The 24,266-nt window shown below is 40.9% G+C and overlaps 1 protein-coding gene across 1 annotated transcript; it reads left to right on the forward strand.

Annotated features, from left to right (window-relative positions):
• The first annotated feature begins 6,108 nt into the window (after nt 1-6,108).
• On the forward strand, nt 6,109-12,072 carry nptx1l (neuronal pentraxin 1 like). Its single transcript, XM_077559720.1, has 5 exons — nt 6,109-6,794; nt 7,159-7,366; nt 9,226-9,470; nt 9,567-9,746; nt 10,943-12,072. Exons 1-5 carry the CDS (start codon nt 6,171-6,173, stop codon nt 11,162-11,164), a joined length of 1,479 nt encoding a protein of 492 aa, XP_077415846.1. The 5' UTR covers nt 6,109-6,170; the 3' UTR covers nt 11,165-12,072.
• Nucleotides 12,073-24,266: the final 12,194 nt, after the last annotated feature.

Below are 24,266 nucleotides of genomic sequence, written 5' to 3' on the forward strand. Positions count from 1 at the left end.
ATGCACATTGGTCATGCTAACAGCTAGCCGCTAGCCACTTACGTCGGAGACTTCTGCCGTTTCATACAATGACGGCGTAATTAATTAGCGGTTTCTTAGCTTGCTAAATTAGCGATTGAACATGAGTTCGGGATTGCGTTGTGTTGCTGTTGGACGCAACTACAATGTCAAAGAAACGTCTAAAAGGGAAATCAAGTTGGCCATCACGCCGAAGGTACATTTAAAAGTAAAAGTGTAGATGTATTACTGTATTTGGTGAACTTTATTTTGAAGTTAGGTTAAGCCTGTTACATTGAGTATATTTCAGCTTCCTTGACACGTCATGTCAGAATGTTATCAACTGTGAAGGCGCACTTTGTTTTTTTGTTTAGTCCCCCACGCCCCACCCCACCACTAAACAATCTGCGGATTGGGCGCAATCCGAACCGTGGGGCCTGATCCAAACTGACCACGCATCAATGATGATCCGTTGCACCACTAGTAAATGGTAAATGGAGTGCCCTAAGCTAAGTGTTTTATGAAGGCTGACCTACAATTATTTAAAAATGTATGTATTGAATCGGGGAGTACATCATCATACGCTGGAACTCTGGAACTTCTTTTTTTCCCATTCTAGTTTAAAATGGCTTACTTTCTTTTTTCTTATATTTTACTTTACCAGGATCCTGCTCCACATTGTGACCTTTTTTTTCTTCATTTTTGTGATTATTGGTGATAGATAGAAATACATACTGTACATGTCAACCCTAATTTGGTCCCACCTGTATTACAAACCCATAAAATCCTTATTTTCCCATAAAAATCCTTATGTCAGTTTTATCAATACTAAAGCTGTTTCATGCAATAACATTAATCTTACCTTACTTTCTTTCTTATATGAAGACATTGACAGTATCTTGTTCCAAATGACATTTTATTGCACAAAGAAAAAACAGATTTCTAAATATCACAGGGACGGTTGACTTTTTTGTTGCTTCACATTTCTCTCGTGCAACTTTGATTTCAAATGTTCTTTGACATCGTAAATGCCAGATGCCGCAACCTTAATGTCCCGTCAACAAAGCGAACATGATGCATACTCTTCTCCAAGTTTTGACGGACCAATTACCTTAAATAAATCCGTCCATTCCGAACGAAAACGTCCGGTGTATCTTGTTTTTTTGGCCGGCCTGCCCCCCATTTTCTCAACCACTGCGAACGACTCGCAATTTTCGCGCTAACACAAATTTCTTAACTGCGCATGTCAGGAAACTGTTAGAAGTCTCGCGCGATAGACGAGATTTTGTGACCGGTTGTTGTTTAAATCGAGCTTATGCACACGTGTAGCACGTAGCCGACAGTAAATACTAAATAAATTTAAAAAGGGTAAGCAATATATACTAATATTATTATTTTCATGAAAACAGTTAAATCCGTATTCATTTCCAAATACGCCCGTATGCTTTTGCAACACTTAAAAATCCGTAAGAAATACGGACAAACCTTATGGGTTGACATGTATGGAAATAAATAATAAATATGAAATCTTTGTTTCTGCGAAACAACTGCATCTTATAGCTAAACTAGCTAGTTGGGAAGACAATTATGAATAAGAGTGAATAAGAGAGTCTTCAAAATGCTGAACAATTTATTTAATGCTCATGAGCTGGCTAACTATTCCCATAGACGCACATACATTTCCAAGTGTAGCCTACCGCTCGAAGGAGTCCGCCTGCCTCCGCACGGCAAGTGCACACTCCCTACATACTAACATCAATCATTGATCTCCACATTCATGTGACAACACCCGCAACAAAATGATTAGCTCAGTTCTGATTTGAGTCTGAAATTTATGATTCGATGTTTGCTTTTCCACGCCCACTCATATCCACATCCCTAGACAGGCACCATTGATTTTTCCAATCCTGTATGGCAGACTTCATGATACCTGCCTGACTGGGCCACACTCTATTCACTTTGAGTAATAGGATTTATCTATCGCAAAGAACATTAGTGCATACAGTACTGCACCAAGTCAGCGTGCTGTTAGCCTCCCTTCATCGTACTCTCACATCAGCAGCAGAAGTCAGAACAATGAAAAAGTACTAGGCAACATGTGAGATTACAACTATTGATTAGCAGTGTTGCAGAATACATTCCCACCATATATGAATGGATTGTTATGGAGACAGCAGGTGGACGCTGACCTTTGTGTAGAATTGAGCGACCGGTAGTTGTTTGTACCAGATTAGTATCGCCTTATGTGACATATTGTTTTGTCACCTACTGTATAAAGTAAGGAACTTGAAAAATAACTTATTCCAAACTCTATTATTAATTCATGCACATAGAGACCAACAACATTATGCGGTGTATTCAACAGCCGTTAATAGGCTTACTCACGGAAACGAAAAAAGAAGAAAAAAACAAACACATTGTGCAAGCAAATGAAGTTCTGCCCACTTAAGGCATCTGGCTCGAAAACTTGTTAGAGTGTGGGCGGTACTAAATGCTGATTTTACAATGAGGCAGATTTTGGACATGCCGGGACTTTGGGTTTTATACATTTTAAAAATGTTGTCAACTTATTTGTGTCGTTTATTCCCTGACAATTGGAAGTTTTCTTTTACAGTATCGTACGCCTTATGGACAATAGCTTGTATTCCATCCATCCATTTTCTTAACCGCTTGTCCTCACAAGGGTCGCGGGGGGGGGGGGCGCTGTAGCTTATCCCAGCTGGCTTCGGGCAGTAGGTGGGGTACACCCTGAATTGGTCGGCAGCCAATCGCAAATAAACCAGATGGCTTGTTTGAAAGGAACTTGTTATTGTTGTTTCTAGCGTGCATACTGATGGCTGTGTGCTACAAAACTCACTGTAAATCACTTTCATTTTTGTCTGTTTTCTGTATCGTCAATAAATATAAGGCAAAAAAATATATGTACCTAAAAATCTTGCGAATGTAATGCCACATACTTCATCCTAAAGGTACTTTCACTTACTGTTTGTAATCGGCCTCTAGACTGATATCTTGTCTGCCATTTCAACGATGGCAGACATCTCATTTAGATGACAGCAACACATTCATCTTTTATCTTTCAATCTCTCTTAAACGTTGTTGCGTCATTTCAACGGAATATTAAATAAACAACCCCTTGAATACTGATAATACAGTTATGTCACATATAAGGCCTCACTATGAGTAAATCACTTTTATAAACTTTTCAAAATGCTATCAAATGGTGATGACACACACAGTATGTAGTCCAAAGACCTTGGACCTGGATTTTGTTTAACTACTAAGAAGTTAGAACTCTTGGAAATTCCAAACAAGATTTAAAAAAAATATTTAAATTATTGCAAAAGTATATTTGAATAGGTTTTTCTTTGTGTTCACAATAACGATAAACCGGTATTGCAAATTTTTCCTTTTTTATCTAAAGGATGGGTGAGTACTGATGCCAGGTATCGGTATCAGGTCGATACCTGGCCTTATTTCAAGATATCAGTGGTGGATACCAGTGTTGGATGCCCTCTTGTGGCCGTTTTACAGTCAGTAACTAGAAATGTTGAAATTAGAAGAATAGAAAATTGCCATTCATTTCATACAATTTTAAGGAAAAATGCTTTGCTTAAAATGATTTGTCATATTTTTTTTCACCTCAGGTAAGTACCACTAACACTTTTGTATCAAAAGTATCATGATATTGGTTTTGGGGTCGGTGGCATTTTCATCATCTAACCTAGTCAGGGTAACTTTGATCAAGTCCAATACCCCAAAATGAGCTGCTATAAGATACACTGAAAAAAAATAAAAAAAAATAAAAATTAAAATAAAAATTAATTTAAAAAAAGATACACTGAAAAAATCAGCTATCTAACCAAGACTTAAACTCATACATCAAGACATAAAGTCTTATTGATCTCTTTGTGAGAATTATATACTCTGCAAGAGCAAAATTTCAAAAATTATTAATTTTGTTTTAAGATAATTTGTCTTTTATTTCTTACTTAGTTTGTAAATCCTAAAAATTGCAAATTTTCATGCACAATAAGCTAAAATGCCTTAAGAGTCTACAGACACATTATCCATCATTTTAAAAAGGAATACCTGAATAAGCTTTGACATGAACCAAATAAATTCCATTAAAACTAAGCAAATGAATAATAATGATAATAATACTACTACTAATATTAATACATCGGATTTATATAGCGCTCTTCTTGACACTCAAAGACGCTTTACAGAGGAATGGAGACATTATTCATGCACTCACACATTCACACTGTGGTGTCGGTAAGCTACTTAAGAAGCCACAACTGCCATGGAGCTGGCTGACAGAAGTGTGGCTGCCAGTGTGCGCCTACGACCCCTCCGACCACCACCAAACATTCGCACCTTCCATCCACCAGTGTGAGTAGCATTGGAGGCAATGTGTGTGAAGCGCCTTGCCCAAGGACACAACGACACGTGACTTGGGGAGGGCGGGGATCGAACAACCGTCTCTACACCCTGAGCCACGGCCGCCACAAAACAGGTGTAGGTGTAGACTCAGACCCATGTGACAAACCGTCGCCATAACTTTGCCACACAACATTAAAATCAATTTATAGCCAAAACATGAAGACTCCAGCACCAGCACTAATATATATACAATATTACAATATTATAAAAAGTCCCTATTTTAATAAGTGACTGTTCATACTGTCTGAGACTCGCGTCTAGTCTCTCTTGAGATTTGTTGTTTTTAATCCAAAACAAAAACAAGTGCCTTTCTGTTTGATTTTCAAAATCTTCCCGTGCTGATCTTTTTTTAGATACTCCGGCTTCCTCCCACATTCCAAAAACAGTTGTGTGAGGTTCATAGAGGGAAATTGTTCTTCGGTGTCGATTTGAATGTGTCAGCTGACAACTGGCTTGGGTTGTGCCCTGCCTGATAGACTGCAGTTTGCCCGTGATCATGAACAGAATAATCCGTAGAAATAAATTGACACAATAAAAACAAATATATTAGCTTGATCTAATCATTGATATAATTACATTATGTCAAATGTCAAATTAACTGGGCTCTTTTTGACTTTATCAGCAACTTGATACATGATCACGCTTTGGACAATATCCCAAAACTCACTACCTGCGACCCTAAAGAGGACAAGCAGGATAGAAAAATAATGGCTGTTTTTTGCTATATAAAGGCCTATGCCTATGAGAGTTTACAACTACCATCTTAACTGATGCTCCCATTAGGCTTTGTTGCATTGAAATGAAGTCACTATGTACATCAACAGCTTTATGACCTATTTAGGTGTGGATGATGGAAGTCATGCATGACTCATTGAACACCACCCAAGCACCTCCCTCAAACACATTCAAATCCATTTGTTAATCATCCGTTCAATGTCTCCCTATTCCTCTTCACTAATACATCCATTCTAATCCGACGGCTCCAATAGATTTTCATTGCTAATTGAATGTTCTGATTTTATGATTCAGCATTAACTGAATGATGTGCCATGAATGGACAAAGGAGAGTAATAAATGTGTCGTCCCTGGATAATGAACATCATGATTGGAATGGAATTATTTGGTGGTAGCGTGCGACATAGCTGTACAGTTACAGCTAGATAAGCATTGAGGCTGCTAGTCTAAGTGTGTGTGTGTGACGCAAAAAAAAAAAAAAGTATCGGGCATCGAGAAAACGCCGCACTTTGGAATGTTGCTGTCCTTGGTGCTGAAACTCAACTTGCGTTCTGCATGTGTGCGTCTGTGTGTTGGAGAGAGTGAGAGAGAGAGAGAGAGAGAGAGAGAGAGAGCGAGAGAGAGAGAAAGATCAATCTATCAATCAATCAATAGCCTACTACATGCTTTTTAATTACACAAGGATTTTTGCTATTTGTAGGCTGCCCTGGTCCCTATCAGAGAGAAAGAGAGAGAGAGAGAGAGAGAGGGAGAAAGAGAGAGAGAGAGAGAGAGAGAGGGAGAGAGAGAGAGAGAGAGAGCGAGAGAGAGAGAGAGAGAGAGAAAACCAACAACAGCAGTTTGCTGTGTTGGCTTCCCGCCATCTACAAACAATAACAAGCAGTGATAAAGGACAAGTAGTTGAAAAGATAGAAAAGCTGAACATGTGCAAGCCCGGGAGCAAAATGGAGGGGCTTTTCTTTAGGAAGTGATGCTGCCTCTGGTGCCTATTAATGAGGGGCTCAGATTCCCTCCCCTCCGGTGGTGATGCAGTGAAGCTGCTCTGCGCACAAGCATGCGCCCTGTATAAAACGGGTCCTCCTCCACACACGGATTGCACTACACGCGGGAAGTCACTGCGGCTTCTTTTTTTTTTGAAAACCAAAGCAAATCACAAACCTCCAAACGGCAACATGCAAACTACGGGGGACGTGAGCTTTTGGAGATTTTTTCTATTTTCATGCCTGTTTTTGCAGAGTTCATGTCAAGACTTTGGAGGACAGACGCAATTCATTTGCACCTCGGTCCCAAAGGATATGGACATATGCGCAGCCACTTTGCAGAACAGCGTCCCCGGTGATGACTTGAAGAGCACCGTGGTGCAGCTGAGGGAGACGGTCCTGCAGCAGAAGGAGACCATCATGAACCAGAAAGAGACTATAAGAGAACTGACCTCAAAGTTGGCGCGGTGCGAGAGCCAGAGCGGCGGCGAGGCAGGGGAAGGGCGGCCCGGGGGCCGGAGGAAAGAGGCTGGCACCAAAAACACCATGGGGGATGTATTCAGGGGCCCCGCGGACACTTTGGCGCAACTCTCACAGACTTTACAGTCCCTCAAGCAGAGACTGGAGAACCTTGAGGTAGGATGGTGCTTCTGAAAGCACTTATTTAATACACTATTTAAATAGAAATATTTTATATAATACAATGAATTAAATTTAGATTTAATTTAAAACTAAAATAATGCTGACCAGAGACAGTTGGCAGAATTTGCAAAATGTTTTCTATGCACGAGTGATTTTATTTTTGATTTAAGTCATCACAAATTCTGCCCAAGCATGTACATTTATGAGCACAACTGTGCACATCAAAAGTAGCTGTTAGTATGATGCAATGTCATATTAAATTTATAAAAGCAATTTCAGCTCTCATTCCTTTATTATGCAGTGTGAGTATATTGCTTATATAAAGCTCAAAGTGTATCTTTCCCCTCCTTTCTCCCAGCAATTCAGTCGAAGTAACAACTCAGTGCAGGCCAACAGCCTCAAAGATCTGCTCCAAAGTAAAATCGATGACTTGGAGAAACAGGTGTTGTCCCGAGTGAATAGCATCGAGGAGGGGAAGCCGGGACTCCGGAATGAGACGGAGCAGCGTGGGAGAGTGGAGTCCACCCTCACGTCTCTGCACCAGAGGATCACCGACTTGGAGAAAGGTATGAATGTTCAACAACAACAAAAATACACAATAAATTGCCTACGTAAAGGATAGATTTAAGGGGCGGTCCTTGAAATACAGAACAAGAGCTGTCCTGAAAACAGATCATTGCTGATTTGGCACGTTTGCCGTCTCATGAGAGAGCAAATATTTTTGGAGGCTTTACTGCTCTTCCATCAGATTAAACCATTTCATCCCTCCATTTGAGGGCTAAAACCAAAAACGTGCGCGAGTGTTTGGGACAGCTCTGATCTCCTGGCAGACACAAGTGTTCATGTGGCGAGATGAAGCACGAGATGAAGGTCAAAAACGTCACCGCTCCTCGGATGTTTTACCAAATTGAGATTAAAGCAAATCTGGAGCATCACCAGCGTGGATTTGTTGTGTAATGTATAATTCCTATGTAAATCCCCGGCGTGTGTGTACGAGCGTGTTGGGAATGACCCATTCACTGGACGCTTCAATACGCATACTAGTACAATCTGATGAGAGATGAGCAGACAGTGTGGCATCTGCTTGTTAATTTCTACCTATTATTATTAAATGCACATATCTAGAACAACAATTAGGCAAACAAAGAATAATGTGTGAGACTGGAACACAAGTGAACGCTGAATGATAATTGCAGAAAATGCTAATAGAAACAGTGTTAGGTATGAAATCATGAACATTAAGACAACGTAGTGTGACAAAATGAGACTTGTGAGACACGGTTGCAAAAAAAACTACGATCATAACTAAAGACATCTGAGTGACACTGTTGTGGTATTAGAAGTTTACTGCATTATGCGGGGTGGTGTGCAAGTATATTTTGCCCCTCATATAAATACAATATAGTCTGAAAAATGTTGCTCAGTGTTGTTTTACAGTACGACAAACTACAGCCACAACAATCCACATTGTTCAATTGGTTCATACAACTCTTCAATTGAATCTCATTAGATTGTGTAAGTGAACCTAATGTTGTGGCCATAGTCCCATTTGAGGTGAAATCACTCATTAGGCTACATTGCAACCATAACACAATTTGTAAAGGACTAGAAAAATACAATGAATATTACAAATTTTATTCAAATAAAGTCATTTTTATATTAAAATTAGGCTTTACACAATCAGGATTTTTCAGACAATTTAAAAATACATTTATATTTACTCTATACAGTCGACCACCCCCATTCGCACTGGCCCGACCCACGAATAGCAAAAAAACATGTATAACTGCCGCCAACTGAAATGCATTGGAATAAATAAAAAGAATTAACCCAAAAAATTGTTCAAAAACACTGATTAACATTGAACATGTAGGCTTCATGTCTTATTTTTTTGAGCCAATTAATGATGTCATTGATCGATCAGGCAAATTAAGACACAGGCATGAAATGCAAAATATCCAGGATCCATGGATATCATGTGGGTTGTCCATACTCCTTTCCATGGGAATTCATCTAAACGGACATCTTTACACAGTTTAATGATGTACTTGTGTCATTTGATGGACCATGTAAATTGTTCAACATGCCACTATATGTCGCTGGCATAGATAGTGAAACAATGATACATTATATTTTCATAAGTATATTTTCATCCCGCAACACATCTCTTACAGCACAGTGGTTGGGCGCCACTGTCATACATGGACTGCAGAGGTGTTTCTCATATTTTGACTGCCTCATGTTGGTCTATACGAGGGACAGATCTCATTATATTGAGCGTCTGTATCTAATGAAGTGGCTGTAAATGTCAGCGGGCTAAGCTAACAAAATTTAAATGTGGTAGCACTTGTGGCAGCATTCTGCAAGTTGACTGCATCATCCGAAATATATGCCATGCAAACACATTTCTATTTCCTCTAAACAGGTCAGCGAGAAAACAGGCCTCTGGATAAATTCCAGCTCACATTTCCGCTGAGAACCAACTACATGTACGCAAAGGTGAAGAAGAGTTTGCCTGAGATGTACGCCCTCACCGTTTGCATGTGGCTCAAGTCCAACGCGTCCCCAGGAGTGGGCACGCCTTTTTCCTACGCCGTTCCCGGTCAGGCTAACGAGCTGGTGCTCATCGAATGGGGAAACAACCCAATGGAGATACTGATTAATGATAAGGTATTAAGTTTGCATCCTGCCTGATATGAGCATACGTATTGGCTGGACTCGATTGAGGTTGCCGCATTTGACATTATGTCTGCACCGCCCATCAAGGTTGCCAAACTGCCTTTCCTGATCAATGACGGCAAATGGCATCATATCTGTGTGACCTGGACCACTCGTGATGGCGTCTGGGAAGCTTTCCAAGATGGCGTCAAGAGGGGGAGTGGCGAGAACCTGGCCCCGTACCATCCTATAAAACCACAAGGCCTGATGATCCTCGGTCAAGAGCAGGTAATGTCATCAAATTGTCACAATTTGGACCCAGATCAGGGTCAAAATGGTAGTCCAAGAATTCCGTCCATTCATTTTCTGTAGTTACCATTTGTTTTCTGGTCTCTGCTGACTAAGGTTAAAATGCAAACTGAACCCTGGACTGGTTGCCATGAGTAAATGGGGCATTGATTTTATGCACATAATTCATTTATGTGAACCACTACACTATACAGATTTCTGACTTGGACAAGGGAGCAGATAAAAATTAAGTTAATATACATGTTTTTGACTGTGGGGAAGACAAAATGCTAGTATGAAGAGAAAAGCTTTTTCAACATCACCTTCAAGACCAAACATCTTAAAGTAGATCTTAAATTGATTATTGAAGGGAAAGTCAGGTAAAAACATTTCTTTACAATAATGTTATATGCATCCCCACTAATCTAAACATGGCATTCTCATAAATATTGTGTTTGTGGAATATGAGTTAAGTAGCAAAATTCACCTATTTTATCCCATATCAAAAGGCGGCCATTTTGCCACTTACTCTGGACAGAAAATGACATCACAGGTGCTCATGGCTCAGGTAACCACTGATCATAACTCACCTGTTTCCTGAGTTATGTGATGTTTGCAAGCTGAGCCGTGATTGGTCATTACCTAAGTTCTGAGTTTGATCTAATTTCCAGTTGACAGACAGCAAGCAAAATGGCCGCCCCCTGAGATGGATAAAAAAAAAACTGATGGATTTTGCTGCATTATTCATATTGTACGAATACAATATAAATCAGAATTCCGTGTTTAGTCTAGCGGGGCGGCATAGAACGTATTGTAAAACAATTTTTTGACTTTCATTGTAAGATAAACAGTCTAAAAGAGGAAATCAACCCCAAAAATGTTCTTTATAATAATATAGTCTATTTAGCCCCACAAGTCTAAATACGGTATTTTGATTAATAGTGCGTTTATGGAATACGAGTTCAGCACCATTTTCAACTATATCAGGAGGCAGTCACTTTGCCACTTGTAGACTGAAAATGACATCACATTTGCTCAGGGCTTAGGTAACGACCAATCATGACTGTTTTCTGAAGCTGTTCCGTGATTTTTAATTTTATTTTTTTTTATTTCAGCCCACTCAAGGAAAGAAACAAAAACTGATCATTAAATAGACATCATAATTTCAGGGACTAATTCAACTGTTTTTCCTACAGGACACGTACGGAGGAGGGTTCGACGCAACCCAAGCGTTCGTTGGAGATCTCGCCAACTTTCACATCTGGGATCGGAAACTATCCGTTGGAGAAATATATAATTTGGCAACTTGCAGCAGCAAAGCACAAGTGGGCAATGTTTTTGCATGGCTGGAAACGAGCCTTGAAATTTACGGAGGTGCCTCAAAGTGGACATTTGAAGCTTGCCGCCACCTCAACTAACTTCTCAACCGGATGAGAGAAGGCAGTGCATTTGTTGAGGCCGCTGCGGTCAACGTCTATCATGGAATTTGAAGGATCCAGAGGCAAATATCTCAGTGACTAGATGCTGAGTTTAAAAAAATTAGGGCAACCTTTTTTTTTAAACCAGGTTTTCTCTTTGGCAGAGTTCTTGGGCATTGGCACATTTACAGCATTGTGCGGTGCGTATATGCACGTCAGGTTTAACTGTGGCTCTGTCTGATGTTTTCACTTCGGAGACCCGAGGATGCTCATGGCAACACAAATGAAAGATTGAACACAGTAGAAGGTCATGTAGTCTTTGTAAAAAGATGCCCCTGCAATTCAACAAAACAACTTCCTCGAGAGATTCCTTTTGTTTTGACTGCCAGGGATTTTCACTGTGAAAATGGACAAAGCGGACTTGTTGAAAGAGACAGACCACTGGCTTTCTCCCTTGCTTTTCATCCCCCCCGCCAACTGCTTGTCGTGATTTTGTGTGAAGGGTGACATGCCCATTGCCAACATTCAAGCCTGAGTGCCTTGGGCTGTTGAAAAGAATCTCAGCACATTGATGAGTGCTTGTGTGTTCCTGTTGATTTTCTTGAATTTGATTTCATAAATGTGTTTATCATAACACTTTAAAGAGGCAGTGTTGTCCTGAAATGCAATTCATGGGTGACAATGGGGCATTTTGAAGAATGTTTGTACATTAATAGGAATGTTCTCTGTACAGTAACAGCATGTCTTAACGTCTGTAAATGCTGCGTAAGCATCTAAGATCTTTGCTTTTACTGTTGGATTTTTGGGTGAATATTTTATACTGCATTGTTATATGCTTAAAGCATGGCAGCACTAACAGATGAAAAAGTTCTAGTTTTTGTAATAAATTGTGATACTTGACTCAAAAACGTGTAAACGTTTATTCTTACAAGTCGGCGCATGCAGGTGATGTGAATGCATGACCTTTACAAAACTCAAACAGTTGTAACGCAACTCAGTAAATATGGTTCAAATATTTTCCTCTGTGTGTCTTATAAGTTGGTCATTTGGAGAGGAGCTTCGTAATTGTTACTTTTGAAGAAACAGAACACATAATTGACCTTTAGAAAACTACGCCCAAACCACGGCCCCAAATGACCAAAGTCATCAAGCTTATTTCTGCTCCATTGAAATACATTGGAAAATGCATCCAGAAAACTTCTATTGGCTGCCATAAACCCTAACAAAGTTCCAACAAGTTGTGGACCTCCAACAAGCAAAATGTGATTGTGTAAATCGGAGACAAGGTCTCCCAAGACTTTATCAGGTGGAGTACTATTCTTTGCATTACCAAAGTCAAAAACAAAGCTGAAACGGTGTCTTCAATGATTACACAATGTAGACGGCCTCACCCCCTAGGTAAGAAGAGCCTGTTACAGTAAGTAACTAGATGGGCTAGGCTAAAGCTATAGCGCTACCTAGCAACCGAACGAGCTAGTTAGCTAGCTAGCAGCTCTGTTGTCAAATTCCATTTAGCTCTCTAGAGGCAAGATCATCCACAAAACTGAACATCAAAGTTATACTTATAATTATTTAATATTTTATATTATCAGGATATCATTATCATTGGCCAGTCATCGCAAGGAAGCGGGGTTACACTATAAGGACAATTTCTTAAGAATTTAGTATTGTTTTTGATTTATATTCAGATAAACTTAATTACATAACTTAAGTGTACACACCTGAGGCTGTGCCAACTGTTTTTACAATACAGCATTCAATCAGATTTAAAAAGGACATGAATTGCATAAGCAATTGATAGCCTCTTGTCATTCTTGTTAGTTACTAATGTTTTGAGAATGTGGACGATAACGTACAAACAGATGTCACATACACAACATGATCGATGGTTGAATGGATGATAGGAAATAACAGACAGAACAAACTAAAGATGCATTTTATGGACAAAAGTTCGTGGACAGACGCGGGTGGAGAGTACATCGTGGGTAGACTGATTGTTGTCACTGTGGTTACATACAGTAGGTACACACTATGGCTGTAAGTGGGCGGACAGAAACAGACACATGAATGCCAATGATAAGAGCTTCTTTTTTAACAAGATGTTGCCATTGAAGCACCTTTCAATCTATACAATTTCTGTGCAATTGAATCATGGTTGACGCGTTTTTTCATCTTAGATTACTTTTCCTTGTAGTTATCGAGGTCACCACAGTCAGGTCAAATGCGACACTAATTGGTTTCCATTCACTGCTTGGTTATCTCCCCATCGGCGGACCTTTCTCCTGATACCAGACGAACTACAGAACATCCACACTACAGGGCCATTACCAAAAGCTTGTCTGACTCTTTGACGCTTGGATTTCAGCACGGATTTGTTCTACAGACAGCTAAAAGTCACCTCCAAGCACAGGACTACATCACTAAATCCTCACACCCAGAGAGATGTATTGATGTACACACACACCCAGAGGGATCACTTCCTGAGTGGTCACTATAGGCGCAGTTACAACTCGACTACAAATTCCACAGCCACCTTTGCCATTCTGACAGAGGCCCACAATCTGCATCGGGTCTTCACAACATGACTTAAATCTCACCAGGTATATTTTTGTCATACCGCATACCTTCTTCAGCTAAGAACCGAGTCTATACTTACCTCCTCCCAGACATACGAAACACGCATCGTACTACTTTGTTAGATGGCGAATTGTAACCATCTTGCGGCCTCATAGTGTATTTCAGAAAGTGCCTAAAAACTGTTAGTAGGTGAGTTTTCAGTGTATGGGTTCTATGGAGGGGGAAAACAATTGAAAGTGTGAATAGTGAACCGCAAATGGGGGAATTGACACGTTGAGAATGTGACGTAATGACAATACAAATGATGTGTTTTGTGTCCGTCCGTCTGTCCGTCTTCTTCCGCTTATCCGGGGTCGGGTCGCGGGGGCAGCAGCTTTAGCAGGGAAGCCCAGACTTCCCTCTCCCCAGCCACTTCAGCCAGCTCATCCGACGGGACCCCAAGGCGTTCCCAGGACAGCCGAGAGACATAGTCTCTCCAGTGTGTCCTGGGTCGTCCCCGGGGCCTCCTGCCGGTAGGACATGCCCGGAACACCTCCCCAGGGAGGCGTCCAGGCGGCATCCAAACCAGATGCCCGAGCCACCTCAACTGGTTCCTCTCAACGTGGAGGAGCAGCGACTCGACGCTGAGTCCCTCTCGGATGACCGAGCTTCTCACCCTATCTCTAAGGGAGAGCCCGGCTACCCTGCGGAGGAAACTCATTTCGGCCGCTTGTATCCGGGATCTTGTTCTTTCGGTCACGACCCACAGCTCGTGACCATAGGTGAGGGTAGGAACGTAGATCGACCGGTAAATCGAGAGCTTTGCCTTTCGGCTCAGCTCCTTCTTCACCACAACGGACCGATACAGCGTCCGCATCACTGCAGACGCTGCACCGATCCGCCTGTCGATCTCCCGCTCTAACCCACCCTCACTCGTGAACAAGATACTTGAACTTGTTTTGTGTCATTTTAGACATAGCCTACATGTTCAGGGTGTATGAAACCAACTAAAACCAAAACTAAAAAAACAGACAGACAAAAATGAATACTGAATAACCATCAACGAATAAAATTGTAGCATCGGAATCTTTTCGCAGATTTATGGTGTTCGGTGAAAGCTGGAGAAGCAGGAGGACAAGGCAAATGAGGTTCATGTGGGGGGTGGGGAGACTAAATTAAAGCCCCCCCTTCCCCCCCAAAAAAATCAAGATTCAAAGTAACAAATTAACATAAATACACAAAACACTCCCCATTACAGGAGCGTGACATGCTTATGAAGACCGCAACAATGAACTGACAGACTAAATGAAAGCAGGGAAGTAAATACAAACACATAGATGAGTCAACAAGGCACACCTGGACATGATGAGAACAGGTGGGAACAAAGCCCTAATTGCTGACAAGACTTAACAAAGGACACGGAAAAACATGTTAACGTGACATAACTTGAAACAAAACAACAACAAAAAAAAAATATATATATATATATATATATTTACCTTGGCAAATATATATTCATTATACTAGCAGTCTCATCAAAAATAACATTGCAAATAATTGATAAACGCTGCTGAATGAGAACATGTCCAAAAACGCATACTTAGATCACCCAACTAACCAGCTTTTTCCAAGCAAAAACAAAGAACCCTTTTTTTAATCCCCCCTCACAGCCAGGGGTAAACAGACCATAATCAAAAGTCACAGTAGGGCAGAAGCAAATAGCACCTCGTGGAAGAATGCTTACTGTGCTCTTTATAAGGGAAACACATGAAATGTGTCACCGAGTGGCTGATGAAAAATTCATGACAAGGGAGAAGGAAAACAAACACGAGCTCGATGTGGGCTTCACTGGAATGTTACTGTCCCACTGAGGTTGAGAAAGATCTTTCAACTGCAAGATATAAAACTCTTGACATAGACATGGTGCTTATAGTATTTTTATCCAAAGAAATGCGTCTGTGGGGTGACTGGGGTCCACTATGCATTGTTTTTTGCTGGTATTATGGCCATAATTTGAGAGCATGGTTATTTGTTGTTTTTTATATCTATAGTTTATAGAGCCTTCATGTGGACCCTGGAACCTCTCAGAATACAATAATGCTTTTGTTTTTCATTCTTATACCCCCCCTGCTCATTTTGGTCTCGTTCACCTTACAAAGTGTTTATCTTAAAGCTCTGTGTGTGGCATAAATGAGCAGCAGCATCTCTTTTGGGTGTGTTCGAAAGCTGTGGGTGAAGTCAGGGCCAGCGTGTGTTTGGAAGACAGGCAAGAAGGATTTGGCGCGCGCTGGTGAAAGAAAATACACATGAGGGACAAATTCAAAGTTGTCTTTATTCTCTGAGCTCCCTAAACCGTATTGCTCAACCCCCTGTGCGACTGAATGCATAATTAATCCCCTCTTGACAAGGGAATTTCCCGAAACAGTTCACCATTTGAGCCTCAGTCCAAATATATGCAAAAAAGCTCTACCTCAAAAGAAACAGTAACACATCACTTGTGAAGAAAAGCGTCACTAGATCAACTCAGTGGATATTTCAACATTTTGATGACAAAAAAAGGCTCCTGATAGTATACTTGGGGTTCATACAGTAACTAATGAATAGGAAAACACAATGTACTAATACCCTAAAATCATTCATTGCTTTTTTTGTGTGGCTTGACAATTTTCGTAAGTCTGAGAAAAAGTGCTTCAGCTGTCTTTCTTCAGCCTGCTTGTTCCAGCTCTTTCCACTGATTGAAGGCCACTTCAGAAAAGTCCCATGATTTAGTCATTCTTTTTCGCTGTGTTTACATTTAGGTCATTATCCTGTTGGAAGGCCCAGAATGACCTCCGGCTGAGACCATGATTTTTGGCATTAAGCAGCACATGTCACTCCAGAGTGCCTTGACAGTTTTGACATTTCTTTTCACCCTGCATAGATTCAAGACACCCTGTGCCGGATTCAGTAAGACGCACTAGCACTACCTTCTGCCCCAGGTGTTCCGTCCCTCCACGCGGTGGGGGGTGAGGTGGGCGCGGATGCCCTCTCCGCTCCGCTGCCCGGCCCCTCTTCGGCGCCGGTGCCTGGGTGCGGGGGATCCCCGGGATCTGGGGGGGAGGGGGCTGGGGGGCTGTCGGTTGGTGGGGTCGGGGGGAGGGGCGGCTTGGTTGTGGGGTGTTGGTGGCTGGGTGGGGGGGTGCCGGGGGTGGGAGGGTGTCTGGGGGTTTGGGGGCCTGGGGGCGGCTGGGGCTGGGTTGGGGTGGATGGGGGGCGGGGGGGTCGTGGGGGGAGCGGGGGCTGTGGACCGGTGGGGTTCCTGGCGGGCCTGCGGTGCCCCGTCCTGCTGCGTTGGGTTGGGGGTGCGGGCCGCGTCGGGGTGGGGGGGCGCTCCTGCTCCTGGGTTTGCTCTCCGGCCGGTGGCCCCTGCGGGGCCCGGGGGTCGGCTTTTGGCGCTGCCGCGGCCTGGGGGGCCCTGGGGGGTTGTGCTTGCTCTGTCCTGGCGGGGGTCGGCGGCTCCCCTCTTTGGTGGAGGTTTTCGTGCACGCCGGATCCACCACACCAGCATCTATCGAAACTCAGACACAATCTTCCTCAGGTCATTGAATCGGTGGAGGCTGGTGTCTGTGGATCTCACTCTGCTTCGTCTGATCTTTCCTTCCTTTCCTCAGTCTCTCCTTTGGTCTCTTGAGGTCTCCCTGATTTGTTGGAATTTAGATGTCTCTGGGGTTGGTGAAGGACTCTGGTTGGTGGCCTGGTGGGTGGTGTCTGGTCGGTGCTGGATTTCGCTTTCCTTTCTTTTCTTTGGTCCTTCCTCGGGTTTCCTGACGGCCTCACGACTCTGGCTGGAAGTGTTCGGTTTAGGTGAACGGTATGGGATTTTTTTAAAAATCTAGGTTTTAGGTGAACTAATGAATACACACACACTCGCACGCACACATACACGCACGCACACACGCACGCACACACGCACATACACATAATCACCCACATACCCCAAAACAATTACAAAAAATAAAAAAATAAAAGGGAGAGCAATGATGATGACATGGCAAATCGGTAAAATTACCGAATGAATGATACTGGGCTCTCCAGGAAAAGAAAAAAAAGAAGCACTAGAACATAACCAAGGTGCACTGCTCTTTTCCTAAATGAATGAGCGATTCCTTCTTTGCTTATTTTTCTCTCTGTCAGTCTCTTCAACTGCAGTCTGGTAACACTTTAACTTACATAACTAACGAACTAATTAACTAACTAACTAACTAATTTGGAGTATTTTAGACTCACCTGTTACAGAGCAAATCTGCTCCGGCTAAAAAAGTTATACATCTGCATGACCAAGATGCTGAACACAACAGGTTTAAAATAAAAAATAAAAAAAAAGACAGAAGAGAAAAAGACTGAAAAAGTAGAGACTAAAGACTGAAAGTACTCCGCGTTAGCTAGCAGTTTTCGTTTCATAAAACTTGACCCCTGATTATTACATCTCCTGCCAAAAAGCTAATGATAAGCACATATAGTTTCACAGCAACCCGGCTGAGATGATTAAAGTTTAACAGCTCAGTTTCCTTCCGAGAGAGAAAAGCAGGCCCACATCTCAGCATCTTGGGATATGCTTTGCCTCTGAGCAGACAGATATACACTAATTAGAGCAAAGTCCACTTTTAACAGAATGGCAACCATCTTCCTATCTGTCTGTCCCCAGATAAACCCAACATATAATTATACTAAAATAAAGCAATTTTCTTTTTGGTTATAACTCGACTCCATCGTTTTACTTGTGTGCTGTGTGATTTTTCTGTTCACCTCTCCACTGCTCCATTTTGCCAGTCAGCCACGCCCACCTCATTAGCCACTCTGCTCACCTGGGTGATCTGGCACTTCAACTATTTAAGCCTCTCCCGCTCATTCACTCTGCTCGACTGTTCTTTTGCTCTCATGCAAGATGCTGCAGCTCCCATTGCCAACTGCCTATCTTTTCCCTTTTTGCCTCTCCATTTCATCCTGTTTTTTGTTTTGCTGTTTGGTACACTGCTATAATCCCAAAGGAGGACTATGCAATACTAAGTTGTGGAGATAAAGCATTAAACAGTTTTTGACCATTTCAGTCTTCCTGATTTGGGGCTAATATGGTTGCTAGTAACTTTAAGTGTCCCACTATATAACTACTTGAGCAACCTTCATTCACATCAGTGACTATGTTTACATGAAGTCAATATTTGGGTTAATGTGAAAACGTAGCAGAGAAATCAAGTTTTCGTGTTTGGCTATTTTAACGGGTGGCAACGTAAGATGGCCGCTGACCAAGAGTCCTAGCAAACAGATCCTATGCAAAACATAAACCAAAATTCCATTCAAAGGAGATACCCCGATATGGATTTATATGACCAAACATTAGGGTTAAAGATGGGGTAACCCAAAAAGTGTCTCTGTTATGTGGAACTACACACCGACATGACACCACGCAAGGAGGGGACGGCTCTTGTTGTGACATGGAAAGAAACATAAGAAAGATGCTAGCATTCCATGATGATAGTACTCGATTGACTGTTGTCAGTTGAGCGGGCGCGGTTTAAGCAAATTCAGCCTCATTTTATATACTTTGGCAGGTTTGTTCCCAACACTCTTCTCCGTCTTCTCTGTGGTGTGTCAAATTTCCTAAATTTATTTTCACTTTATAGAGACTTGAACTGATCATATTTACAGTAACTGTCATAATTCTGTCCTCCTCAACATCCCTTAAAATAGCCGCTTCCCTTCCGTGCACCCTCCTGGCACCCGCCAAAGCCCAGATTTCATCAACAGGCATCTTGTAACAGAAGCTGGCACAACAGGCAGATTTTTCATGGTGACGCCACAGTCCTCGCAACCTCGGGGAGCAATGCCACAAGGAGCTGTTTTTCATAATCAGGTCAGTCACACACAGTCATCACAGGTCCTCCGATGCTTTTGCACTGCACTTAAAGCGGAACATGGATGCCTGCACTTGACAGCCATTGCTAACAATAAGAATAGCAACGCTAACTAGGCTGCCTGTGTTCCGGCCGAACCTGACAGGGCAGGGGTTGCATGGAAATTTCTGCTAACTGCTGTTTTATATAGAAAAAGGTGGGGCGCCAACCACATGCAGTACATTATTCGACCACATACTAGGAAACAACAAATAAGCCCACACAAAACACTGTGAAACGCATCAAATGGACTTGAGAAGTAAGTAGCTTGTTGATAGGCCTCAAGAAATGTAGTTTCCAGTCGCAACCTATAAGCTGATATTAGGGATCCTCAATGGTGGCCGGGGGTGCTGAGTCAGAGATTTGTTGGGCCATAATGTCCCCTCTTCCACATGCACTGCAAAACTGTATATATCTCAGTCAAGATTGGAGAAATGCTGTAAATTCTTTTCACAAGTAGTGTCTAACTAATGTTATCTGTTCTGTAATGAATAGGCAGACTATCATATGATTTCATGAATTTGATTCATTACACATTTTAGGAATGCATATAATGTAATGTAATGTTGGCTACACTGAAATGAATGAATATTATTATCAAGCATTTCCAACAAATACTGTATGAATTTTGCTTGTTATCATAAAAATCAGAGGGAGAGAGAGAGATTCCTAAAAGCGTCTTACACTGTGACAGCCTACCAACCAGACCAATATTACATTACTGTTTCATCATATATACCCGGGGAGTGTCCAAAATAAGACTTCTTTTTCATATCAATGCAATACCATAGTTGGGAGGGGGAATATAAAAGGAGACCTTCTGTTTGCTCAAATTCATCAATCCAAAATAAAAAAATAAAAAAAAAAGCAAGATTTCAATAAGTGCTGTCAAATATCAATACATAAACAAGAAATCAACGAAAGACATTCCACATCACATGATAGAAGCTCAACAAAAGGGTTGCTTATTGTTTCACAAGTCAGCTAATCGTATTATTAGACAGAGTGCAGCGGACAAATGTCAATCGCTTGTGATCAATGTCACATGTCAAAAACAGGCTGTGTGACAACTTTTGGCTGTGAACTGACGCAACCGGGCTTGTCCTCCGAGCAGGCAATGAGGCATACAGTGGGACAGCTCCGTGAGCCATGAATAATCCATGAGCTCAGAGGCACCAGGAACAGCTCTGGGTATGCGGCGCGAAACTGAAACAACCTGTCAAATGGGGTCAGGATTGTTTACAAGCACCCGGCACAAGGTGGGAGAATTTATTTAAAATAAATAAATAAATAAAGCTACAGCGTCAGTTGTGCAGCTGTGGGTGTTTGTGCTTCTGAACTTTTATTTCCCTACTGTATTTGTGGCCATAACTTTGAGAAATCACAGTCATAATGGGCATTTAAGGAAGGAATCCCCAGTGAAACATGAAAAAACAAGACAAATGCATTTCAAAGTTTTGTGGTAGTCAAAATATCAGGATGTGAATTGAATCACACATTTTGTAAAACTGTGGCAATGTGTTTAAACGACCTCAACCCAATTACATTTCATATTTGGTGCTTTTCTGTAATCTTCTTCAAGTGGACTCAAAGTGGGTCCACTTCGCTTCTGATGGGGGTGTCACTCAAAACAATGTCAAGGTGATGCAGTTTTTGCTTACAGCACACACGTTCATTTAAATAACTTCAAAATTTTAACTTTCCATCCATCCATCCTCTGATATGCTAATTCTCGCGGGCATGGACCTATCTTAGCTCTCTCCTGAACTGGTCGCCAGCCAATCGCAGAAATGTGAAATTTGCTTTGAGTATTTTTTTTCATCTGAAGTCTTTAGATATTTGCAAAATAAGCTGCCTTATATACTACCATGATCATGTTGCAATTTTACAAATTAATATTCAAAACACAATTTAACAATGCATGGTATTACAGAGAGACAGATGTTTCGCATTGTGTATTTAGGATGAATGCCATTATTATTAAATGCAAAAAATTATCTATTTTCTCCAAACAACAGCAATCCTCTGTTCACAAGTTACCAATATTAACTCATTCACTGCCATTGACAGCAATAGACGTCAAAAATTCATTTGAACTATTTCTATTAGTTGAAAATTGTTTCCATTTTTGTTAACAAGAGTATGAAAGCCTAGACATTTTTTTTTTTAGATATAACATTTTTTATTAATCGTGAGTTAACTAGTGAAGTCATGCGAATATTTACAATTACAAATTGTAATCGCCTGCTGCCCCTCATTTTTTATCTTTTTTTTTTTATATTTATTTATTTTAAAAGAAAAGATTATAAAAAAAAATTAGGGGCGTCAGGCGATTACAATTTTTTATCGTAATTAATCGCATGACTTCACTAGTTAACTCACGAATCACAAATTTTAAATCTGTTCTAACAAAATAAAAAAAAATCTAGGTTTTCATACTCTTGTTAACAAAAGTGGGGAAACATTTTAAACTAATAGAAATAGTTACAATTAATTTTTGACGTCTATAGCCGTCAATGGCAGTGAATGAGTTAAAGTTTAGTCTTGCTAGCTGCTAGCAAGATTTGAATGTAGCCTCACTTCACTGCTTCCTCTCCAAGGCGGCGTATTGCCTAAAACTAAATGTTATCGGTTAGATGATGTATTTTTTTGGATTGTGAAATCAATTAAAACATAAGAGAAGCAATCAACCTACCTGATGACTCTAAGAAAATGGTCACGTTGCCACAATTGGTTGCAGTCGTCTGCAGCCGTCCACGCGTAGCGAGCTTTCCAATTCCTTCTTTTTTACTTTTGTTTCTAAGTGTAGTTAATTAACTGGCCAAGAAACTATGATAGTGTCCTTTGCAAGAATCTCCGTGTGTCCCCGCTATCTAGTTGTGTAGTCAAAGCTAACTAGTTATCATACGTGTCACTCTAGAAGTGCTGAATACATCCTTTTTCAGCAGCACCTATCCTCACAATGTCCAGTTTCTGTTGAAAAGTCCGCTTTGAAAATTCATGTTTAACAATGTCCGATCATTCATCAGTCATTCTCCTCTGTAACCCATAGCAACACTATTTAGCTCAACCAATCAAAGGAGTGCATTATAATATATCATTCGAGCAAACATTATATCTCCCTCACATTTCTCATGCTGAATCCTATTCCCTAAAGTGCTTTCAAAATCTTCAAAAATGAATACAAATGTTTCAAATAACAGGCAGCCTGCAGCGCACAAGCTGGTGTGCCATAACCTAAGTTCCACTTGTTATATCTCGCCACCTGTTGTAACACCTCTGCGTGAACACCTACACCACATATCGTAGTGTTGAAACACTCATGTTTAGTTGAGCCAAATGAGAGGAAAATTGATCCAAATGATTACATCATCAAAAATATACTGTAGTCTGCTAGATTTTATTTTTGTAAAATTGATTCACAAGGTTGTAGATAGGCTACATACTGAAAAATGTAATCAAACACTTCTTTGACTATGTACATTAAATGTGTCAAATCCTGTCGGGGTTTGCCTGCAAACCAGCAAAATGTGGGATGAGTGAATAATCCTGTGTATGATATTGGTCCAGCAGTGGTTTAAGCATAATCCCAGGACACTGGCGCTACACCCAGGTCACATCAGAGGGGGCGGGTTCTAATCCAAGGTCACATCATCATCAACTTCATCATCAACGTCAACATGCAGGTTCTTCATTTTGATTAGATAATGGTGACATTTTTTGCTGGTTGGTAGTAATTTAACCACTGTTGGTCAATTGGAGTTTTTACAAACCCCTTTGCTTTTACAAAATTAACAGAGATTACACATAGGAAATGTGTGTTCATTTTTTGGAAAACTGATTTAATAGTAAATCTAAATCTAAGTCTAAAAACAATGTACACACACATGCATTTGAAATTATTTGTTTATTTCAAATACCATCTTTCATTGCGCAACCCCCCCCCCCCCCCACACCCTCATTAGAACCATGAGGATGCACACAAAGAAAATTACGTTCTTTGACACGAGCCAGAGTCTTATACACTGCTCAAAAAAATGAAAGGAACAAAGTGTTCCCTTAATTGTTTTGATTTTTATGAGCAGTGCATGTATACATAGACTTTTTTTTAGCAGTATTATTTTAATATAAAATTATTATTATTCGTGTCCTTGTATTATTATCTCATTCACTGCCATTGACGGCTATAGACGTCAAAAATTCATTTGAACTATTTCTATTAGTTGTGTGACTTCACCAGTTAACTCAAGATTAATCATGAATTTTATATCCGTTCTAAATGTACAATAATTTTTTTTCTAGGTTTTCATACTCTTGTTCCAAAAAGTGGAAAAAAATGTGAAACTAATAGGAATAGTTCAAATGAATTTTTGACGTCTATAGCCGTCAATGGCAGTGAATGAGTTAAATATGACTTAATAAATGTATAATACTTTACTGTTCTTTATATTACCATTATAATTACAATTGAGAACTTCCTTTACTTCAAATAACAAATAGACACCAGGTTTTAACAAATTACTCAGTGGTTGAGAGGGAGTTGGTAAACACTGAATCAAAGTCACGTACAATGTAGTCACACACTCGCCCACAAAGAGCAGTAAGCTGTCATTGGG

This window comes from Vanacampus margaritifer, chromosome 2, assembly GCF_051991255.1.
Source record: "Vanacampus margaritifer isolate UIUO_Vmar chromosome 2, RoL_Vmar_1.0, whole genome shotgun sequence".
Lineage (NCBI taxonomy): Eukaryota > Metazoa > Chordata > Actinopteri > Syngnathiformes > Syngnathidae > Vanacampus > Vanacampus margaritifer.